Source organism: Grammomys surdaster, unplaced genomic scaffold, assembly GCF_004785775.1.
Source record: "Grammomys surdaster isolate TR1022 unplaced genomic scaffold, NIH_TR_1.0 97, whole genome shotgun sequence".
Lineage (NCBI taxonomy): Eukaryota > Metazoa > Chordata > Mammalia > Rodentia > Muridae > Grammomys > Grammomys surdaster.
In genome coordinates this window covers 5,119,414-5,138,045 of record NW_021604576.1, presented here as the reverse complement: position 1 = coordinate 5,138,045, position 18,632 = coordinate 5,119,414, and the positions used below count along the sequence as shown (strand labels likewise).

At 33.1% G+C, this 18,632-nt stretch overlaps 1 protein-coding gene across 1 annotated transcript in view; it reads right to left on the bottom strand.

Annotated features, from left to right (window-relative positions):
• Positions 1–11,687: 11,687 nt before the first annotated feature.
• Positions 11,688–18,632, bottom strand: part of Mmp16 (matrix metallopeptidase 16) — a 240,129-nt gene continuing 233,184 nt past the window's right edge. The window contains exons 9-10 of the mRNA XM_028780814.1: positions 17,761–17,876; positions 11,688–13,917 (exon numbers count right to left, since the gene is read on the bottom strand). Of these exons, the coding sequence (XP_028636647.1) occupies positions 13,583–13,917; positions 17,761–17,876 (451 nt within the window). The 3' untranslated portion in view covers positions 11,688–13,582. The remainder of the gene's footprint in view (positions 13,918–17,760; positions 17,877–18,632) is intronic.

Below are 18,632 nucleotides of genomic sequence, written 5' to 3'. Positions count from 1 at the left end.
TTTGGGGTGGCGGAGTTTGGGGAGCATGGTGACAAGAAAATATCAGATTTTCACCATTTGACCTGAAAACATCACACAAACTTTAGATTTATGTCCAACACCAACAAAAATCAATAAAGTCTCAGAGGACAGCAATAATAACCATAGAATCTAAATAGATTTAAGTAACAAATAATTTTTAAAATAATTTGTTTCTTGCCTTTGAGCTATTTATCTATTCTATTTTATTCTGGACTTGCCTTCGTTTCTTTTTTAATTTTTATTTCTGAGCATCTTTGTCAATAACATCCTAGTTGCATTCAGATCCAACATTGCATTTGATATCCCATTCCAATACCCTACTATAATTTAAAAAGTATTTTCTCCCGAATAAGCAAATGACACCAAAAATTTCTCCTTGTTTCTCATTGTAAGAACTCACTTTCCACATCATATTAAATGAAGAAGTAGTAACCAAATCTTCAATGTCTATGCCTAGATTTGAGTGAGAAGTTTCACATGTTTTGATATTGTCTGCATATGTTTTTTGCCATGGTTATTCAAAGCCCTTGTCTACTAATTGCATCAGAACACAGTAGTTAAAAACTGTCCTCATTTTTAAATATGTGACAAATAGAAGTAAAAGATGCACATAAATTAGCTTACATTTCAGGTTTAATTTAGAGTATGGCCTAATAAACATTCTAAGTACTTTTAGAAATAAAGTTGTAGAGAGAAACAAAGTCAACTACTTAAATATTTGATGTTAAAAATATTATTTTATACTCTTATTCATAAAATTCTCAAATGAATTAAGGGATGTATAAATACTTATATTAAAAATATTATTTAACTTAACATAGAACATGTTTCTGAAGCTCTTCATTTTAAACAGCTACTGCAGTGGATAATTCATCAGGACCAAACCAGAAATCAACTCACCACTGTGTAGGCAGTACAGTTTCTAGAAAGTAGATATTAACAAGGAACAGTAAATATATGATCACATACAAAATAAGCCTTACTCAAAATTTGCATAACACTAGGGTCATAGAATTTATTATGACACCAAGAATCTTTTAGAGTGGGAAGGATGGAATATTATCCATCTGTGATTGAATTGGTGGAATATAATGGAAATACAAAGTTTTGAAAGGACATGATTTTTGTCTACTTATGTAAAAGGAAATAATGTTGCTGAGGTTGAAACTGAGATTGGATACAAATGCATGACTAAAACAATGTACAGAAAAATGGCAATGACCAAGGAAGTTTTAAGTACAAAATTTACTGATCAAAAATATCTTGAAAGGAAAGTAAATAATAGATTTTGGAGAGTATACATATAAAATCTTTGTTCTTTAGGCTGGAGAAAAGGCTCAGTGTGTAAATAATTTTGCTGTGTACAATTGACAACCTGACCTTAAACCTCTAGCACCCAACTAAAAATCTGGGCATGGATGCACAGTGGTTAGGGAGATCACTGGGGACAGCTGATTGTTAACATGACAACTGGTTTAATGATAGACTTCATCTCAAGGAAGGAAAGGGAAAAATGATAAAGAAGAATCCCTCTGGCCTTCACATTCATACACACCCTGTCACACATACCAAATACTGTTAAATATTTTAAAGATTATCTCTTTTTGATAGTGCTGTTCTATAACTTTGAGTCCCGGGAGTGAAGATACTTATGTATGCCAGGAATCAAGATGAATTGAGAAAGAGAGTTAGGCAGCAAGATGTAGAATAAAGAGAAAGAGAAATTGGGTGTGTGAAATACTGTTCAAGTCTCTGAGTGCTGATGAGTGTTTATGGGAACAGATGTGACAAGTGCCAAAGGAAGACCAAGAATAACCAAGACTTGATGGAAACAAAATGGAATATTATACATTATAGACACAGCACATTATAAATATACAGTCCACAAGACAGTGTAAAATAAAGACTAAGAACATTTGAACAGTTTTGAATAAACGTATAATATTTAGTTTCAAAAGTTATCTGAAGTGGGAAGACTTTATAAGCTCTAATGTAGAGAATCCAACATCTGATGTTGGTTGATGATGAAGCAGGGACCACAGTGCTCCATGGGTAGGAAAGATGTATGAGTAAGCCTACACCATTACCCAGAAGGTGTCGAGAAAAAGTACCAGTGGCAAGATCATTATTTGTTTGAAATACTGTGAATAGGCCAAGTGGGCTAGTAAATAAGAAATGGCTATTTTAGTAATACAGATTTCACATACTTTAGAAGACAGAGAGGATCAATTTAGAGCTTGAGAGACAGAAAGATTACAAGAGAGAAATAATTAAACATATAATTTCTTTAAGAGGTTAAAATAGGAAACGAGAACAGAAGAGTATGAAACTGAAAGGATGGGAGAGGAGGCGTGCACTGTGACATACTATTGGCAACTAGAGTAATTAAGCTGTGAATGTAGCAGGAACATCAAAGTGACTTGAAGCATGCAATTGAGAGCCTTTAAAAAGAGATTTAAAATGTGAAAAAAAATCACCTCAATCAACACATTCTCACGGTGCACTAGGCATATTAATAAAATGTTTTATAGCATTATCTGGATTTTCCTTCTTAAAGAACAATTATCAAATTTTAATATAGATTATAATGAAAAACACAGATATGTGTACACAAACCTATACCTGTCATGAAATATATTAGGTATCACATTGATATAGAAATTCATGGAAATAAGAAAAAATACATTTGCTATTGGGTCAGACTGACAGCTCTAGCTTCCTCCTGTCTGATAAGAACAGTATATGTATCCTTTTGGTTTCCCTCTTTTATTTATGGGTTAACAGTTCTAATTACTGTATTTTTACAAATTGTTTGTGTGTGTGTTTTAAAGTCGTCTGCAAATATAATGTGTTACATGAAACTTTGGACATCCTTTGATGTGCTCACAAAACCCATCAGCTCTTTTTCTCACTACTGCTGTGTGGAGCAAAGTTAGAGTTTATTAAGAAGAGTCTTTACCAGGAGTATTAAGTGAGAAAGGGGGCTTAGGAAAAGGACAGAGTAAACACCCCAAACAGGTCCTGAGAATGTTATAGTGCATGAATGGAAACTGTGTATACAGTTGTATCTGCAGGTCTTCTAATTAAACTATTGATAGCTTTCTATATTCTCTGGGTTTGTGCTAGGATAAAGATTTGCCAACATAACAGAAACAAATGTTTCTCAAAAAGTTTTCATCTGATTGGGCAATATATCTCCAATGAGCATCTTAGTTCATCTGTCTCTGTGACACTCATTTACATCTGGAATAAAAGGAGAAGATTAGGCTGGCCATGCTCGGAAATGACTATAAGCTTAGTAACAGGAGGTGAAGGACTAAGAGAACAAAGCCAGTCTTGGGATTTCATCTCTCCCTGCCTTTCTTATTTTTTGTCTTGGGTGTATTTGTATGTACATGTATGATTCATTTATTGTTATACAAGTAGACGGATATTTGGATGGGAGAATGTATTTTTACTTTACTCCCAGTAACAGTTGTTATTCTTTGTAAAATTCAGATGGCCTTTGGAATTTGGGAACTGCTGATACGTGCTAGAACTGATTTACAGAAAATGCGTAGTTCTGTTTTTTTTTTTTGTTGTTGTTGTTGTTGGTTTCATTTGTTTTTTTACTCAAAACTATTGAATATTTTCAGAAGGTTATTTAGCTGCTTTTGTAATTCATTCAATTGTTAAATACAAATTGTTTATATTTAGTTTTATATCTGAGAGTTAGCTCTTCATTGATATTCTTTAATACAAAAATATTACTTTAAGAAAGTCGACTGAGGTGTTGTTCAGTGACAGAATGAATTCTAAATATGTGCATAGGCCTGTGTTCACATCTTAGCAATAACCAGAAAAGGGGTGTTCTTCAGATAAAATTCTACTAGACATGATTTAAAACATAATTCTTTTCAATGAATTTACCTAACAGGGTTGACATACGATGTTAAATAACAGATTATCCTTTCTTCTCCAAATATTTGTTTTTCATACTTCTTATGTATTATAAAAAGCCATGTCTCTGATAATGAAAACTTGCCTAAAGTTTTCTGCACACATTTGCTGCAGGAGTATTCTTGGATTCTATCCTTGAGCACATCTGTTTGCATATATTTAGTTGATAAGCAATCTTCCAATTGATAGAGCTAGATAAAGACACTTGCTCATTCAGGAAAACACACAAGAAACATTTCTCTAAATTACCCAAACACTTAAGTATTTTCATTTGCTGTTTTATTCACTGTTGTTTTGACTTTTAACTAGGAAGACAAAGACAGTAAAGAATAATGTTGTTGATCATACTCTATATGCTGATCAGAAATTAAAGCAAATTATGACTAAAACCACAATATCTATGAACCATTTTTCAGTTTTCTTATTTATTGACATTTTTTAATTACAACACAATGAATTGATGGTAAATACAGAAGATGCAACAGTATAAAAAGCCATTTAACCTTTCCCTAGGTTAAGACACTTACAGCAGACAAACAGTGCCCCACCCTAACCCAATCTTAAATGGAAATGAAATAAATATAAATTAATAAATACAACACAAATAACTGCACAGCCCTTAACTCTTTGACTGCCATGACACAAACCATGCTGATGATTCTAGATTGTGACCTTTGTATGGCTAAGGTTGCCACACCAGCCAAAGAGTTATAGCATTGTAAACATAAGTGCTATGTGAAAAATGTTCAGTCATGTTACTGATCTATAGAATGAGATTGATAGCATGACCCTTGACCTTTAATGAGGCATCATTATAAGGAGTCAAGGAGAAAAGAGCGTGGTGAGCTATTACATAATCTAGGCAACCTTTTTGTTAACAATGTGGTATGAAGCCTTAATTTTACTAATAAAACACAATTTGTGAAAAACACTGTTCAACACACTGGTCAATAAAATCAATGAGAAATTAATTGAAGCACCACAAAATTTTGCCTGATTATATCTGACAGTCATAATACACTTTAGCACCATTTATTTAGCCTTTTATTTGCACACAAACAAGCTTTGTGTTTGTCAGTAGAAGCAATCAGGAAAAATATATATGCCAAATTTAATATGGAGTAAAGGTAATCCGGTGTGGGCAAACCCATAACATTCAAACCATAAAATTTACTGAGAACTAAATGTATCATTCTGTGCCTTGTACATGGAAAACTACATGTAATGAAAGTCTTAGTGAGAAACTGTTGAGTACAAAGTAAGCAACACAGAAACTCAAGGTTAGATTTTCATCTACTGGGGTCAAACTTCCTAAATCCTCATTTCCTGGCCTTTCTCTCTGCTTCACAGTCTATTGTTATTTTATAAATCTTAATTTACTTTTAGCATTTTCATTCCTAATATCCACACTACATAAAAGAAAGATGAATTTCATAGGAAGCTGGAAAATGTTTTTTCTTTACCCAGGGGACAACTTTCCTCTGCAATAGACTGTATCTCATTTGGACTCTGAAAGTTAAATTTTGGTGCAGTTTAAACAAAATACATGGTATTTATTTAATAATTGACAGGAGCTTCTTTCCCTTAATATGTCTAGTGAATATATATATATATATATATATATATATATATATGAAATCATATACTATATAGTCCCAAATATATGTTACCAGATAGCTTATATAGATATCATGTATCTATATTTGTTGTCAGTCAACCTGATCTACTTATTGTAATAAAGATAACATGTATTTAATTCTTAAGACATCTTGAAGATAAATACTACACTGATTAAACTTGCAAATTTCTCAACAACATTTGACTCATTTAAGAAATTAGACTATGAACTAATTATAGTTTATGTTTTTATTAAAAATCAAGCTTATTAAAAGTTTATATTAGCACAAAATTAAACTAGCAAACTCCATCCATTTACTTTCCATATTACAAAACCAAAATATATTTGTTTTAAACTAGATAACATGTAAGGAAAAAAAAGTCCTTCAAGACTTTTATACTTGAAACAATTTTTCCTGACCAAGTCTCTAAAGCCCCTGAAAATAGAGGTCCACAAGAGAAATGCTGATGCAGACATAGCCAGTGGAGGAGAAGCCACTGCTGTAACAAACCCCAATCTTCTACTCTATCTCTTTCTTACATATGTAATATACCACAGAAGGGAAATATTCCAAAGAGTCAAGTCTTTAGACATTCATGTCCTCCTGATATACTTAAACACTATATAGTAATATTTACCATACTGTATATTTATATTAGATACATTTTCCCAAAATAAATTTTCGTAGTTGTCTTATCAACAAACAACAATTATACTTAAAATTCCACTTTTCTAAGGGGAAGAGCTCTATAAAAATATAAGCCAGTGAAAGAGGTTGGGATGTGATAAAGACTATGTTTTCCATGTAATTTATGATGGAAAATATTGAGAAACAAAGACATTTCTCCAGGGTTCCAATTATTTTGTATATTGCTACTAAATTCTGTTTGTCAAAAAAAGAAAGAAAAGAAAATATGATTTATTAAATATTGGCAAAATAAGTGGTGAAAAAATAGTGACTGAAAGGAATCAAATAATGATCTCAGAAGGGAGCCAGAAAATTCTAATCATCACTCATTCTCGATTAGTACCCATGTTTGACTGTAAAAACTTGTATTTATGAGTATAGAAAGAAATAATGGATTCCTTATCATCTATGAAAAAGTGAGATGACTATCATAACTAAAATCATAATTTTACATAAGCAATGGAATACATAAGGAGCAAGAAATGAGGAGACACTGTGGCCTCTGATATCTCAGTGTATTAAAAGAAAGGAAAACATTTACATTAAGTAATCCTTGTATTACTAAAAAAACCATTCATTTAAAGTATGTTAAAGTATACTAACAAGTGGGATGTGAGTATATAGCCAGGAAATGAACTACAGCTGGTATCACATGATAGGAAACAAAACATGCATTCTAGTGATTTCAAATAGATAGTGCACACAAAGCTTTATTCATCAGTATACTGGCAAGACGGGCCAACATAGCAACAAACATTCATATATAAGATGCCAAGTACAAGCAGCACCATAGCCAATCCTAGGGAAAAGCATCCTTTCATGTCACACCTCACCAAACTTCATAGTATTTGAGGCAAATATAAAAAGGCCCATGTTAAAAGTACTATGATATTATTCCTGGGATCCAATCTAGCTACCTATCAAATGCTACAAAAAAGTCCATATGCAATTTTATTTTAATGAGCAAAACAGGTAAAAGAAATTTTAAAATGTCTTTGCTGGAGAAAATGTTTTTCATTTTTCATTTTACATCGTTTATTCTTTCTCACCATTCTATCTTTCCATTTCCTCAGTGGAAAAATATTAGTGATATTTACTTTGAAGTTAAGTGGCCTAATTGGAAAGAATTACACTTATACTTGATATTTTCTTCCCTTCTTAAGGGCATACAAATCTAGCTCTGTAGCAGAGCACATGGCCACATCATGTGAATCAGCACAACACTCTAGCTTGTCATGTGTTTTCCTGAAGGACACAGTGTGCCCTTTCATGGAATGACACATAGACCTCACATTTGAATAAAATAATTCATTCTATGTTAATATAAGAAAAAATCTTATATTATAAAAAGATCTACTTCTTTTTTTAGTTGAGAAACATAGAATTTCAGATCTCTCCATATACAAATGCACTCCATATACAGCTATTTATGCTTATGATGTACTGATCACAAGTTATTAATTTTGCCCCATTTCCCTTAAAAAGCATTCATTACAAATACCTGTGAAGCTTTTGTTACATCACTAAACTTCTCATACTCTTCTATCACTACTTAGTATAATAGTAGTTTATTTCAAAAAAATGATGCATATCATGTTCTGTTACCAGTCAATAGCTGTATTTAAACATTGAAAGCTACTACTTCTGGATCCTACCAAAAAGTTGATGGGAATTATGAAATAACACCCGTGATATTTTTTTCTGAATTTCTGTGACTATGTCAAGTCAGTAGTCATTCTAGGCTTTCTATACTGTTGGATCATATTTCAGAGTAGATGTATTGAAGAAGATATTGATAATTAGATGTTCTTTATATGACCAGAAATATTTCAAAATCAACTCAAACTTACATCAATAGTAAGACACAAGAAACGATGTGAGTGGCACATTATGGACAGAGCCTACTATTAGATCAGAAAAGAACACTAAGGCAACCTTTGCTACTATGCCAAGTGTTTTGTATTATATGATTACTGAGGTAAATTTCTATCCTAGGGAAATGGCTTTTTTTTCACAGGATTCTAACATCTTTCTGACTGAGGTTACTGAATGAATACTTTTAACTTTTAATAGTTTGGGTTTATGAGGCAATGGATGAGCATCAGATGTGTTTACACAGGTGACATCTAATGGGCACTGACTACGTATATACACTGATAAATTACGAACTCATTCCTGGTATGAGGAGCCTGAAGTTTCAATTTGTCTATTATTTTCATTCTTGTCGCAGTAAAACTTCCAGTTGTAATAGTACAGAGTGCTAGAGCAATGACTTTATATTTTACAAAAGGTTTATTTTATTCTTCTCCACTGCCCACTCTACTCATAAAATGTAGATTTCATATCCATAGTGTGGTGTTGTCATTGACTGTTAGTTTCTTTATTATACTAAGTTCAACCTTTAGAAGAGATTTGTTTAAACTTTCTTCTTATGAAACAGAAAAACTGTCATTTAGACTTCTAGCCGCTGGCACTTGCTTACTGTGCTTGTTATAAATCAGTATTTTGGAGGTGACTGGCATTAGAAGGAATAGTCAGATTATACCAACAAGTTACTGGACCTCTTCATTGGTATCATAGATTAGTGGAAGCTGTATTTACAGCTTTTTGTGATAGTTCCTCGGAATGTCACACTTGTGGTTTAAATGGTATGTTGTGTCTTTGATAGCTTGGGATATGATCTTATGGTATGAAAAATTAAATGTTTGGCTGTGATTACTGTAAACACTTCCTCGCCATCCCCAGGCTTATTTAATTATATACTACACTCTTACATATTCAAAACTATCAGCAAATCACTGCCTTTATTTGTTTTGGGAAATAAATACCAAGTACCTAAAAAAGAAAATGATTATTTTCATGACTTTTGTTTAACATATATATTCAAGTAATGACATCTATTCTGTTCCTCTTCAGAGAGCACATTGAGTTCAATTAATATAGGCACACCACTTATTCAATTGTAAGATCCACATGACAGGTGTTTGAATTTGTGCCATATTAGAATATAAACACAACATGGTGAACTTGAGAATATTACATTACACTTCCTAGAATTCAGTATATACACCCTCAGATATCACACTGAGCAGTAGACCTGGGCAATGTTCTTATCAAGTACATTGCATTCTAATTGATTAATTCACAGGAATGAAATAAAATTACATGTACAGTCTTTGAAGAGCCAAATTATGTGCTAATGAAAGAGATTGTAGGCAGCTTGAGTACTAAAGGTAATGTTTTCTTATTTTAGTAAATTTTTTGTATTTTTTATTACTTAGTAATTGCCTCTTAATGATCATTACTAAGTAACTTATTAGATGTGATTCAGAAAAGCCTCAGTAACTGGTTAGTACCAAAAACCTTATTTGTTAGGAGCATCTATTGTTTATTGATTGAGCCCTGTAACTTTTCCATGGCAAAGAACATCTGTCTTCACCTGCTGTGATAGTCATCTCTGCAGAAAACTTTGTTCTCAGATGAGTTAACAGTTACCTAAAATCACAACTTTCTCTACAGAACTGATGTGGAACTACTGCTTTATAAAGAATTCAAACCGATCACCTATCGTAGTATTCCACTTAGTCTGATTAATAATATACAGACAAACAGAATTCACCTGAAATTGTAAACATGAAAATTATTTTATGTAAAAACCATTACCTGGTTTACAGTTGTCTTCATATTTGTTAAAGTAATAGAAATAATGAAACAGATGAATATGAATATGTTTTCATTTCAGTTTTGGAGACAGTAGGGCTGAGATTTGTATGTTACTCATTTAATAGTTACAGAAAACATTTGGTTGATTGAATGAAGACAATCATTGCTTGATTGATTCGGAATGATTGAACATTTGGTTGGTTGAATCAAGACATTCACTGATAATAAGCTGACATTATAGTCTTAATCCAGATAACTTTGTTTTTTAAAAAAAATTTAATTTCTATTTTCATGTGCTTGGTTAACTAATCATTTTCATGATTGTTTTTAGCATTACCTCATTTTTGAATACAAATCCCAAGTGTACGAAGAGTCAGCCATCATGTGAATGAAAGTGCCTGGCATACAGTGGACAAAGGAAGCCCAAATGCTTCTGATCACATTGTATTTAGCTCTTATCACTTATGATCTTACAGTGGCCCCAATCAAGATAGTAGACATAGAAGCCATTTTTAGTACATAGACTTCTTACATTCAAGGCAACAAAACCCAAAGCATATCCATGATATTTACCAGAACTGAAGCATAATAAAGACTCCTCCCTTTTCAATGCTATGATTATTTTCTAGCCCTTAGGTACTTACAGTCTTGTGATGAATCAGGGTATTGTGATGAATGAGTAAAGAGGCAACAAATTGCTTATTGATTTTCTTTTTGATTTTTAGAGTGAAAAAAAGTTCAGTGTATGTTGATGGAATTCCTCGATGATTTGCACATGTCCCAAAAAGGTTACAGTTACTCACTTCTATTATTAGATAAAGAAAACGTTTCCAGTCATTTTTTTTCTTGACATCAAGGTCCTGAAAGGATTAAACCCTCTAACAAGCAAACACTGTATAAACAGGCTTATGTATACAGTCCTCCATGCTCTATCATAACTAACTATAATATTCGCATCATTTAGAGAGGAAGTACTGAAGTAGAGCTACAGCGCTGATCCCTGCCCTTCCTGTGTTATTGTCCCTCATGTTCAAAATCTTGGATGTCTTGTTGAAGTACAGTCTGCATTGCATAACGTGGTACTATGAAGCCATGAAGCTATTTCTCTTTCCTAACTGTTTCTTTTTCTTAATTTTACAAAAGATGCTCGGATTGTAGGAAACACCATTCTGCCAGGCTTTTCAGCATGCCACCCGTGATTAAAAATATTGTCCCCCAACCAAATCATAAACATGTAGTTTAACCAAAGGCATTCTAACTTTCATGCTATGTTGAGTATAAATATAAATTCAAGGCAGCCAAACTATCCATTTCCAAATAAGAATGTATACCTACACTCATTAAAAATCATCTGGAAATGTGTATTATTAGCAAATGAGTAAGAAATTTTCACTAGTATAAAATTCCTGCTTTATATAAAAGCCACACTGGCCATTCAAGTATTTGAGGTTTTTTTTTTCCTATTTTTTTTTTGTAATTTTTACTAAAATGATGAACTTAAGCTTGAAATTAAAGAAAAAATAAAAAAATACCTCTACCTATAGGGCATATTCAGAGTGTGCATGTAGAGAGCAAAGCGCCACCTGCAGATCCACTACTGAAACTCTCTCTCCACTCGAAGGAAACAGCTCTTGTTTACTAGGTTTTAGAGAATAGCAATCCAGTGGAGAAATGACACCAGATTTCCTTCAGTTTGTGCCAGTTTGCAAGTTAAAGGTCAAAGGGCAAAGACACAGAACAGGGCTCTTCAAGGAAAAATTTCACAGAAGACAATGTTTAAGTTGTTGTTAATGACAGTCAACAGATCAATTTCAAGTTCAAGGCAAGCTGTTCATTGTTTCAAAAGCTAATCCCCTCAAAAGCTGGCTTTCACACAAAGCCAATTATGTGACTCATGGGGTGCTTTCCTTCTGACCATCTCTAATAAGTTCACAGCCCATTGGCTGTAAAGCCATTCACTGCAAGAAGCAGCTTCTAAAATCAATAAAGAGGTCTGTCAGTTGCTGACTTTTCTCTAGGAAAAAAATATTGAAAGGATCCTGCTCTGCAGGTCACTTGAAAATGACAATACTGCTGTTAGGACAAATTACACTCAACAATGGGATGCTTTGGTGTCTCTTAGCTCTGTCAGTGATCAAATAGATGGCTAAATGCCAGAAGCCACACCAACCCTTTGAGAACTATGGCTGACATGCAATAGGTAATGCATTGGAAGGTACTCATGCAACTCAGAGTCATCATTTTAATTCAGTCTTAACCAAGCAATGCTAACGGCATATTTTATGGCAAACTGAGTTTTCATGCAATGGATTTTAAATAAAAACAATCAATATGTCTGAAGAAGAAAAAGCTTAGACTGTACTAACCAATTATTCAAATAAAATTTCACTCTCATGAGATACTGTTAACAAAATATTCTTTTTATTTGCCAGAAAAGTTTTGGCAAGTCACATCATTGTTGTTTGTTATAAAAGCATTTATGCAGTACTGTCAGTCATTAAAGAATTACAAGGGATTGTAAGGTATGCTTTACAAATCTGAACTTCTTGAACCTCTGATCTCTTTCCTTTTTGGCAACTTCTGCCAATGACCAGATTGCAAGACTGATCATCCTGACTCTGTAAGCTGGTCTGATAGTTCTCAAAGGGTTACACTGATGTATTAAAGAGTAACATATCTTTATAAAATAACCATCACTTTCTTTACTTCAGAGACACACTGCTTCTTGCTCTGCTTTGTGCGGAGTATTGCTGACAGACCAACAGACGGCCTAGGATAAAGGCCTAACACAACTGGGAAGAATGTCACAATGATGCTGGATCAGGAGGCAAGAAGGGGCTCAGAAACATTTCAAAACAACTAAAAGGTCCTGTTTGAATACAGCTATGAGTATGGAGGTGATGATACATTGTGGACATAGTTGAGAACAGCTGTAGAAAACGAAAAATGCATGTATTATTAAGGCTGTTACTATATTGCAGATATTTTGGCCCCTTGTTTGTTGGAAAATGGCTGTCCCAACAGTCTAGTGTCCTGCATGTATGTTCCAGATCTCCCACCTGACAAAACGATGTGCAGGAGACTATCCATAGTGGTCACAGAGCTATCTTCTTTGGAGACAAAGCTGTTTTGGATCTTCATACTTTCCTGAAAGTTCAATTGTGGATTTTGTTGTTGTTGTTTTTTTTTTTTTTTAAATGCTTTCTTCTTTTGCTTTAAACCAAAAACCTATGGGTTTTCTGATTTGCTCTTTTTTTCTCTCTCTCTTTCTTTCTCTTTCCCAGAAATGGGCTCAGATTTCAGAAGGAAACATATTTTTAAAAAATTTAAGAAGAAACTTTTCTTCTATATTTCCTCTTCTTCAGTTAATCCTGAAATTTTACTGGGCATTGAGCGTGCAGAGGAAAGGCCTAGAACTGAATGACAAAGAAAGACAGAGGACTGAAGAACGGCAGATACTGTGCATCATGGAAGCTTCTCCATGAATATATTTCCACTCATGTGCAGGACCAGCAACCATCTAGGTTTAGAAGGTCAGCCTCGATCAGGCTGCCACAAGCCTGCTCCTAGCTAGGAAACAGCATAACAGCTCTTGTCTTGAATCTCAAGTTACCACAAACTCCCAGAAAAGAAAGAAAAAAGAAATCCCTACATCACACCCACTCTTGCATAGAGCGTTTACAGTACAGTATGTGGCGGGGTGTTCCTTTCCGCTTGAACTGGAACACAGTGTAAACCAATACAAGGAGGCATAAGGCCAAGATGCAGGGAATGACAATAGCTATGGCTTTCACAGTGCTGGCTGTGTTGTCCAATTTGATGACAATGTCTACATCATCTGGTGGGCTGAGTCCTTCTTTATCTCGGTCTGTTGGTCCATCACAGCCCATAAAGTCCTTGAGGATGGATCTTGGATACCCAGGTTCTACTTTGAGTATCTGGTTGTTGAATTTCCAATATTCCTTTCCTTTGTAGAAATAGGTAAAGCCTAGAGAAAACATACACACAGAGGTACCACTCATTTCTGACCATATATATGCATATAGATGATAATGAAATAGTCAACTTCTCAAAACATGTAGCTTAATATCTTATTCTAAGGGAAAATGCCATCAGTTCAACTGCATTACAAAAACTCTGCTTGCATCATCCAGAGTTCTATCTTCTTTCTTTTTCTTCCTTCCTTCCTTCCTTCCTTCCTTCCTTCCTTCCTTCCTTCCTTCCTTCCTTCCCTTCCTCCATTCACCTTTTCTTTTTTGATACATGGTTTAAGTTTGGATCCCAAACTGTCCTAGAACTCTATAAAGAGTGCAGAGTGGCCTCAAACATAGGCCAATTCATTTTTTTCCTCGGTCTCCTCAATGCTTGGGCTATAGATGTTTGGCACCAAACTGGCTAATATGTCATAATGTTTAAACAAAAACAAAAACAAAAACAAAAATGAAACAAAATAAAACTTATGACTGAAATATATGCTACCTATAGGCACCTTGGGATGGAAATGGAAGGTTAGCTATATCCACTGCTATTGTAGACTGTAAGGAGGGTCTAATCATTTATCTGGCTTATGGGAGTAGTATTACATAATTCATATTAGAATCATGACCTTTACCAGAGAATGCTGATTTGCTTGAAAAATTGGATCTCTAGTGATCCTTCAGGTGACACAGAGGAGGCTGTTTTATGCACAATTAAAAAGTTTCTCATCTAGTCAAATCTCAGGGCATTTTATTCTAAATCTGTACTACCTAGATATACCCTATGGAATTTAAAAAAATTATTATTAAATGTTTTAGGAATCCAGAAAGATATCAGAATTCTACATTTCATATTAAAATAATACTTCTATTTAATCTATGAGAAACTGATATAAGAAGTTTTTAAATAACTCAGTAATTTGTGATCCAACATAATAGATGTTTTAAGTTCTTAACATACATAAATCTGTTAATTTTCTTTAAATTATTTTTAGCATTTTGAGACAGATACCCAAGTTTGTGACTTGTGACCTGGATTTCATTCTTGGTTTTGAGCAAAACTAAAGCAGAAAACAAAATCAGCAATAAGACAGAAAAATGCTATAGCAATTTAAAAATGTATTTTGGAAGTTACCTATTTTGAATAGAGTGCTACAACCTAATGATTCAAATGATGACTGTGATTGTTTATTATTATGGTGGGAGAGTTAAATTGTGGAAAGCACTGCTTTTTAGACTTTATAACTGCTCCACTACTAGAAGAATTAATTTTGTTTTATTTTTTGAGAGATGTTGAGGTTCAGAGACAAACACAATGACAAATACTGAATGAGACTTAAACACCAGTCCATAGCTGCATGCAAAACACATGACTTTGCTTCTTAGAATGCTGCTTCTCAGATAGGGTGCCACTCATTGAATAAAAAATTCCTGGAATCTGAAGAATTTCAGATAGGCCAGATAGGTCATTATTGGTTATGCTATATTGGAAATTATTTTATTCATTTCTGTAAAAGTCTGCTTTGGTTTTTAATTTTGAAGAAAAGTTATTCAGTCATAGCAATTTGCCAAATGAAAGGAGTGTATAGATTCAAACTATTCTGCAGGGGAACTAGTACTTGATCAGTCCAGTAAGATCTGGCATATTTATTCAGCATGAGAAATCCTGTGCACCTGTCAAATAACAGACTATGAGATGATCAGGGATGACTAATATCAATGGCTTATAGTTAGGCATTCAAAGTAAGTAAAAGTACTGATAATAGTTATAAATCAGAAACTCATGTCTGTAAGTGCCATTATCACTAACATTTAGCAAAGACTAATTCCTATAAGGTAATGAACAAAACAGCAAAGTTCAGAAGAAGCACATTCCATAGTGACAAGTCTACAGTTCAAATATTAGAGAAACAGACTCCAAGCACAGAAACAGAATTTGCACTTACCGAATATACTCATTAGAGTAAAAGCTGATCAGTAGGACTAAAGGAGTAAGTCTGAAATATTCGCAATAGACGTTTATCAAATTTTGATTCTGCACTAATTAACTGTAAAAATTTAGGTTTATTATCTTTACTTCTGAAATATCAGTTGGTGAACTCCTCAACTGTTTACTCACTAAGAAATACCTGAGCTCTTTGATTTCTCTGTTATGTTTCTTATGAGGAAACTTTTAAGAGAGAAATCAATGGGAGTGCAGTGTACTTTATATTGTTTTCATTAGTTTAGACCTTATGAGATCATTTTCTATTACTTTGGACTCACAAAGTAATAAGGCAGTCTACTTCAGCGGCACATTATTGCCGTAGGCCCTGTATTTATTTTCTCTTCTTCTATTTTTTTCTTGGATGAAATTAATTAGTACACAATAAACATTAATGGATAGATTCAATCTTGTAAGATACCTATGTGAGTATTTGTAGATTTTTAACATGGAGTAGTGAGGTGGATAATTAATACACTCAATCAACAGAACCAAGAAATGGAGTTCCTTTAACAGGTAAGGACAGGTCTACAAAAATGAAACACAAATGTGAAAAATAGTTTGTATATAGTTAAACTAAAACTGTAGACATAAATAAAATATTTTACTTCAATAGAACATAGGAATAAAATTAAGGAGAGTTTAATTATCGGAAATAGTTTTAGGAGAGTTAAAAACCTTCCAATCTCTTTAAAGAACACAGTTGAAGAATGATAACTAAGAAGAAATCACATAATTTAGTAGGTATGTATGAATAGAATTTTGATTAATATAGTTAACAATAGCAGCAACAACAACAGAAAGAAAACAAAAATATTACAATAACTAGAGTTTAACTTAATAACACAACTGTTTAGAAATCTGCATTTAGCATTTCTTCAATTTGGACCAAGTGAGAAATTTAGAAATATACAACAGGTCACTGATCATGTCAATGTAACATGGAAAGTTTGTTTAACTGTTATGTTTTGTTTTAGGGAGTGTGTTAGATCATATTCAAGAGTGGTTAAATGGTTTGGTATCAAGTTTTAGAAATATGTCTAAATTATGTTCAGCAGTAAGCTACTTAACACAGATGAGTATTGGTAAAAAAAAATGGACAAATAAATTTATGTATAATACTTGATACATAGGAAGCGTTCAAATGACATAAGAAAGTCATATTTCATGGCTGAAAAGAAAAAATTAAATTTAATATTTAGATAATAGAAGTGATATATTTCACCTAGTTGGGAATAACATTAACACCTGTAACTTAGTTTTAAATTTATGAATTAAAGTAAATCACTATTAGGAGAAGATTTTTAATAGCAGATTTTGACATTAATGAAAGAGTGAATGAGAGAAAACACTGTACTGTTCTGACTTCTTTGATGTATGATTATCAAAAATAGTGTATAAGGCTTCTATATTGTTATGATGATATTGATCTATTCAACCTACCCTGATTGTGCTGAGGAGAATCTTCAGTTAAACATGATTACCAAAAAGTGCTAATGTAATTGGCTAAACTTAGAACAGTGTCTTTGGGTTGAAATCCTGTTCCGCATACATTTATTATTATTATATTTTCAGAAATTTTAATAGGTGAGTATATAAGGTTACTAAAAAGTATTTAATCCTCAATAGTAAACTACTCTCTGTGTTTCCTTCTAATGAATTTGAAAAATTATAAAATATCAAATTTAAAACCATTCAGAGTGTAAATTAAATGTAAATTCCTAAGGAGAACAAAACAAAATATAAATAGCTATTATAAATATGAATAATTCATACTTATAACATGGTATCTTCAAATAATTTGTTTTAACATTAAACTGTGATATTAAAACAGAATACTTAGGAGTTGAGTAGTGTGTGCAATGTGTACCATTTTCTTTGTGGACAAAAGCTCCCTGAGGTGATTCAGGGATGCCCTTCCAGATGGTGATGGGCTTGGGGTAGCCAGGGTCCATGGTTTTCATTTCTTCACTGTATCTCCAATACCTAAAATTGAACAATCACAGCAATACATGTATGAAAATATAACGCATACAAGTATTTATATTTTCACTAAATGATGGTTCCTTTCTGTGCATCTGTTTCTAACTTAAAAAATTACTGATTGTAATCATTGGAACAATGAATGATATAAAAATTATTCTGTGTATTCTACAATGTATTATTATCCATATCATTCATATGGTAAAATGACTATTCAATCTTTTAAAGTTAATAATCCTACTAAGTACATAAAGCTATATGTAGACTAATTATTCATAAGGATGCCACCTGAAATGATATACATATCTATATATACATATAAACAGGTATAAGGTTTATAATACTGAGATATAAGCCTGAACAAAACACACAAACTCTAGTTTTTATTAACATTGGACTTTTAGATATGTGGTGATATAAACAGCAAACCACATCATCAATGAAGATATAAAATGATGAGTTAGTAAGAACTATGAAGAAAATACCACCCAAAATGTTATAAAGCAATATATTAAATCATTTGAAAGTCCTTTGTGAAGCATTGATATTTGAGGTGATAAATGAGAAGAACAGCAAAAGTGAGAGAGCAGCAGTGAGAATAACAGTGAGAGCAACAGGGAGATCAGTGAGAACAGCATTGACAGCAGCAGTGAGAGCAGCAGTGAGAGCAGCAGTGAGAGAGCAGTGAGAGATCAATGAGAGAGCAGTGAGAGCAGCAGTGAGAGAGCAGTGAGAGAGCAGTGAGAGCAGCAGTGAGAG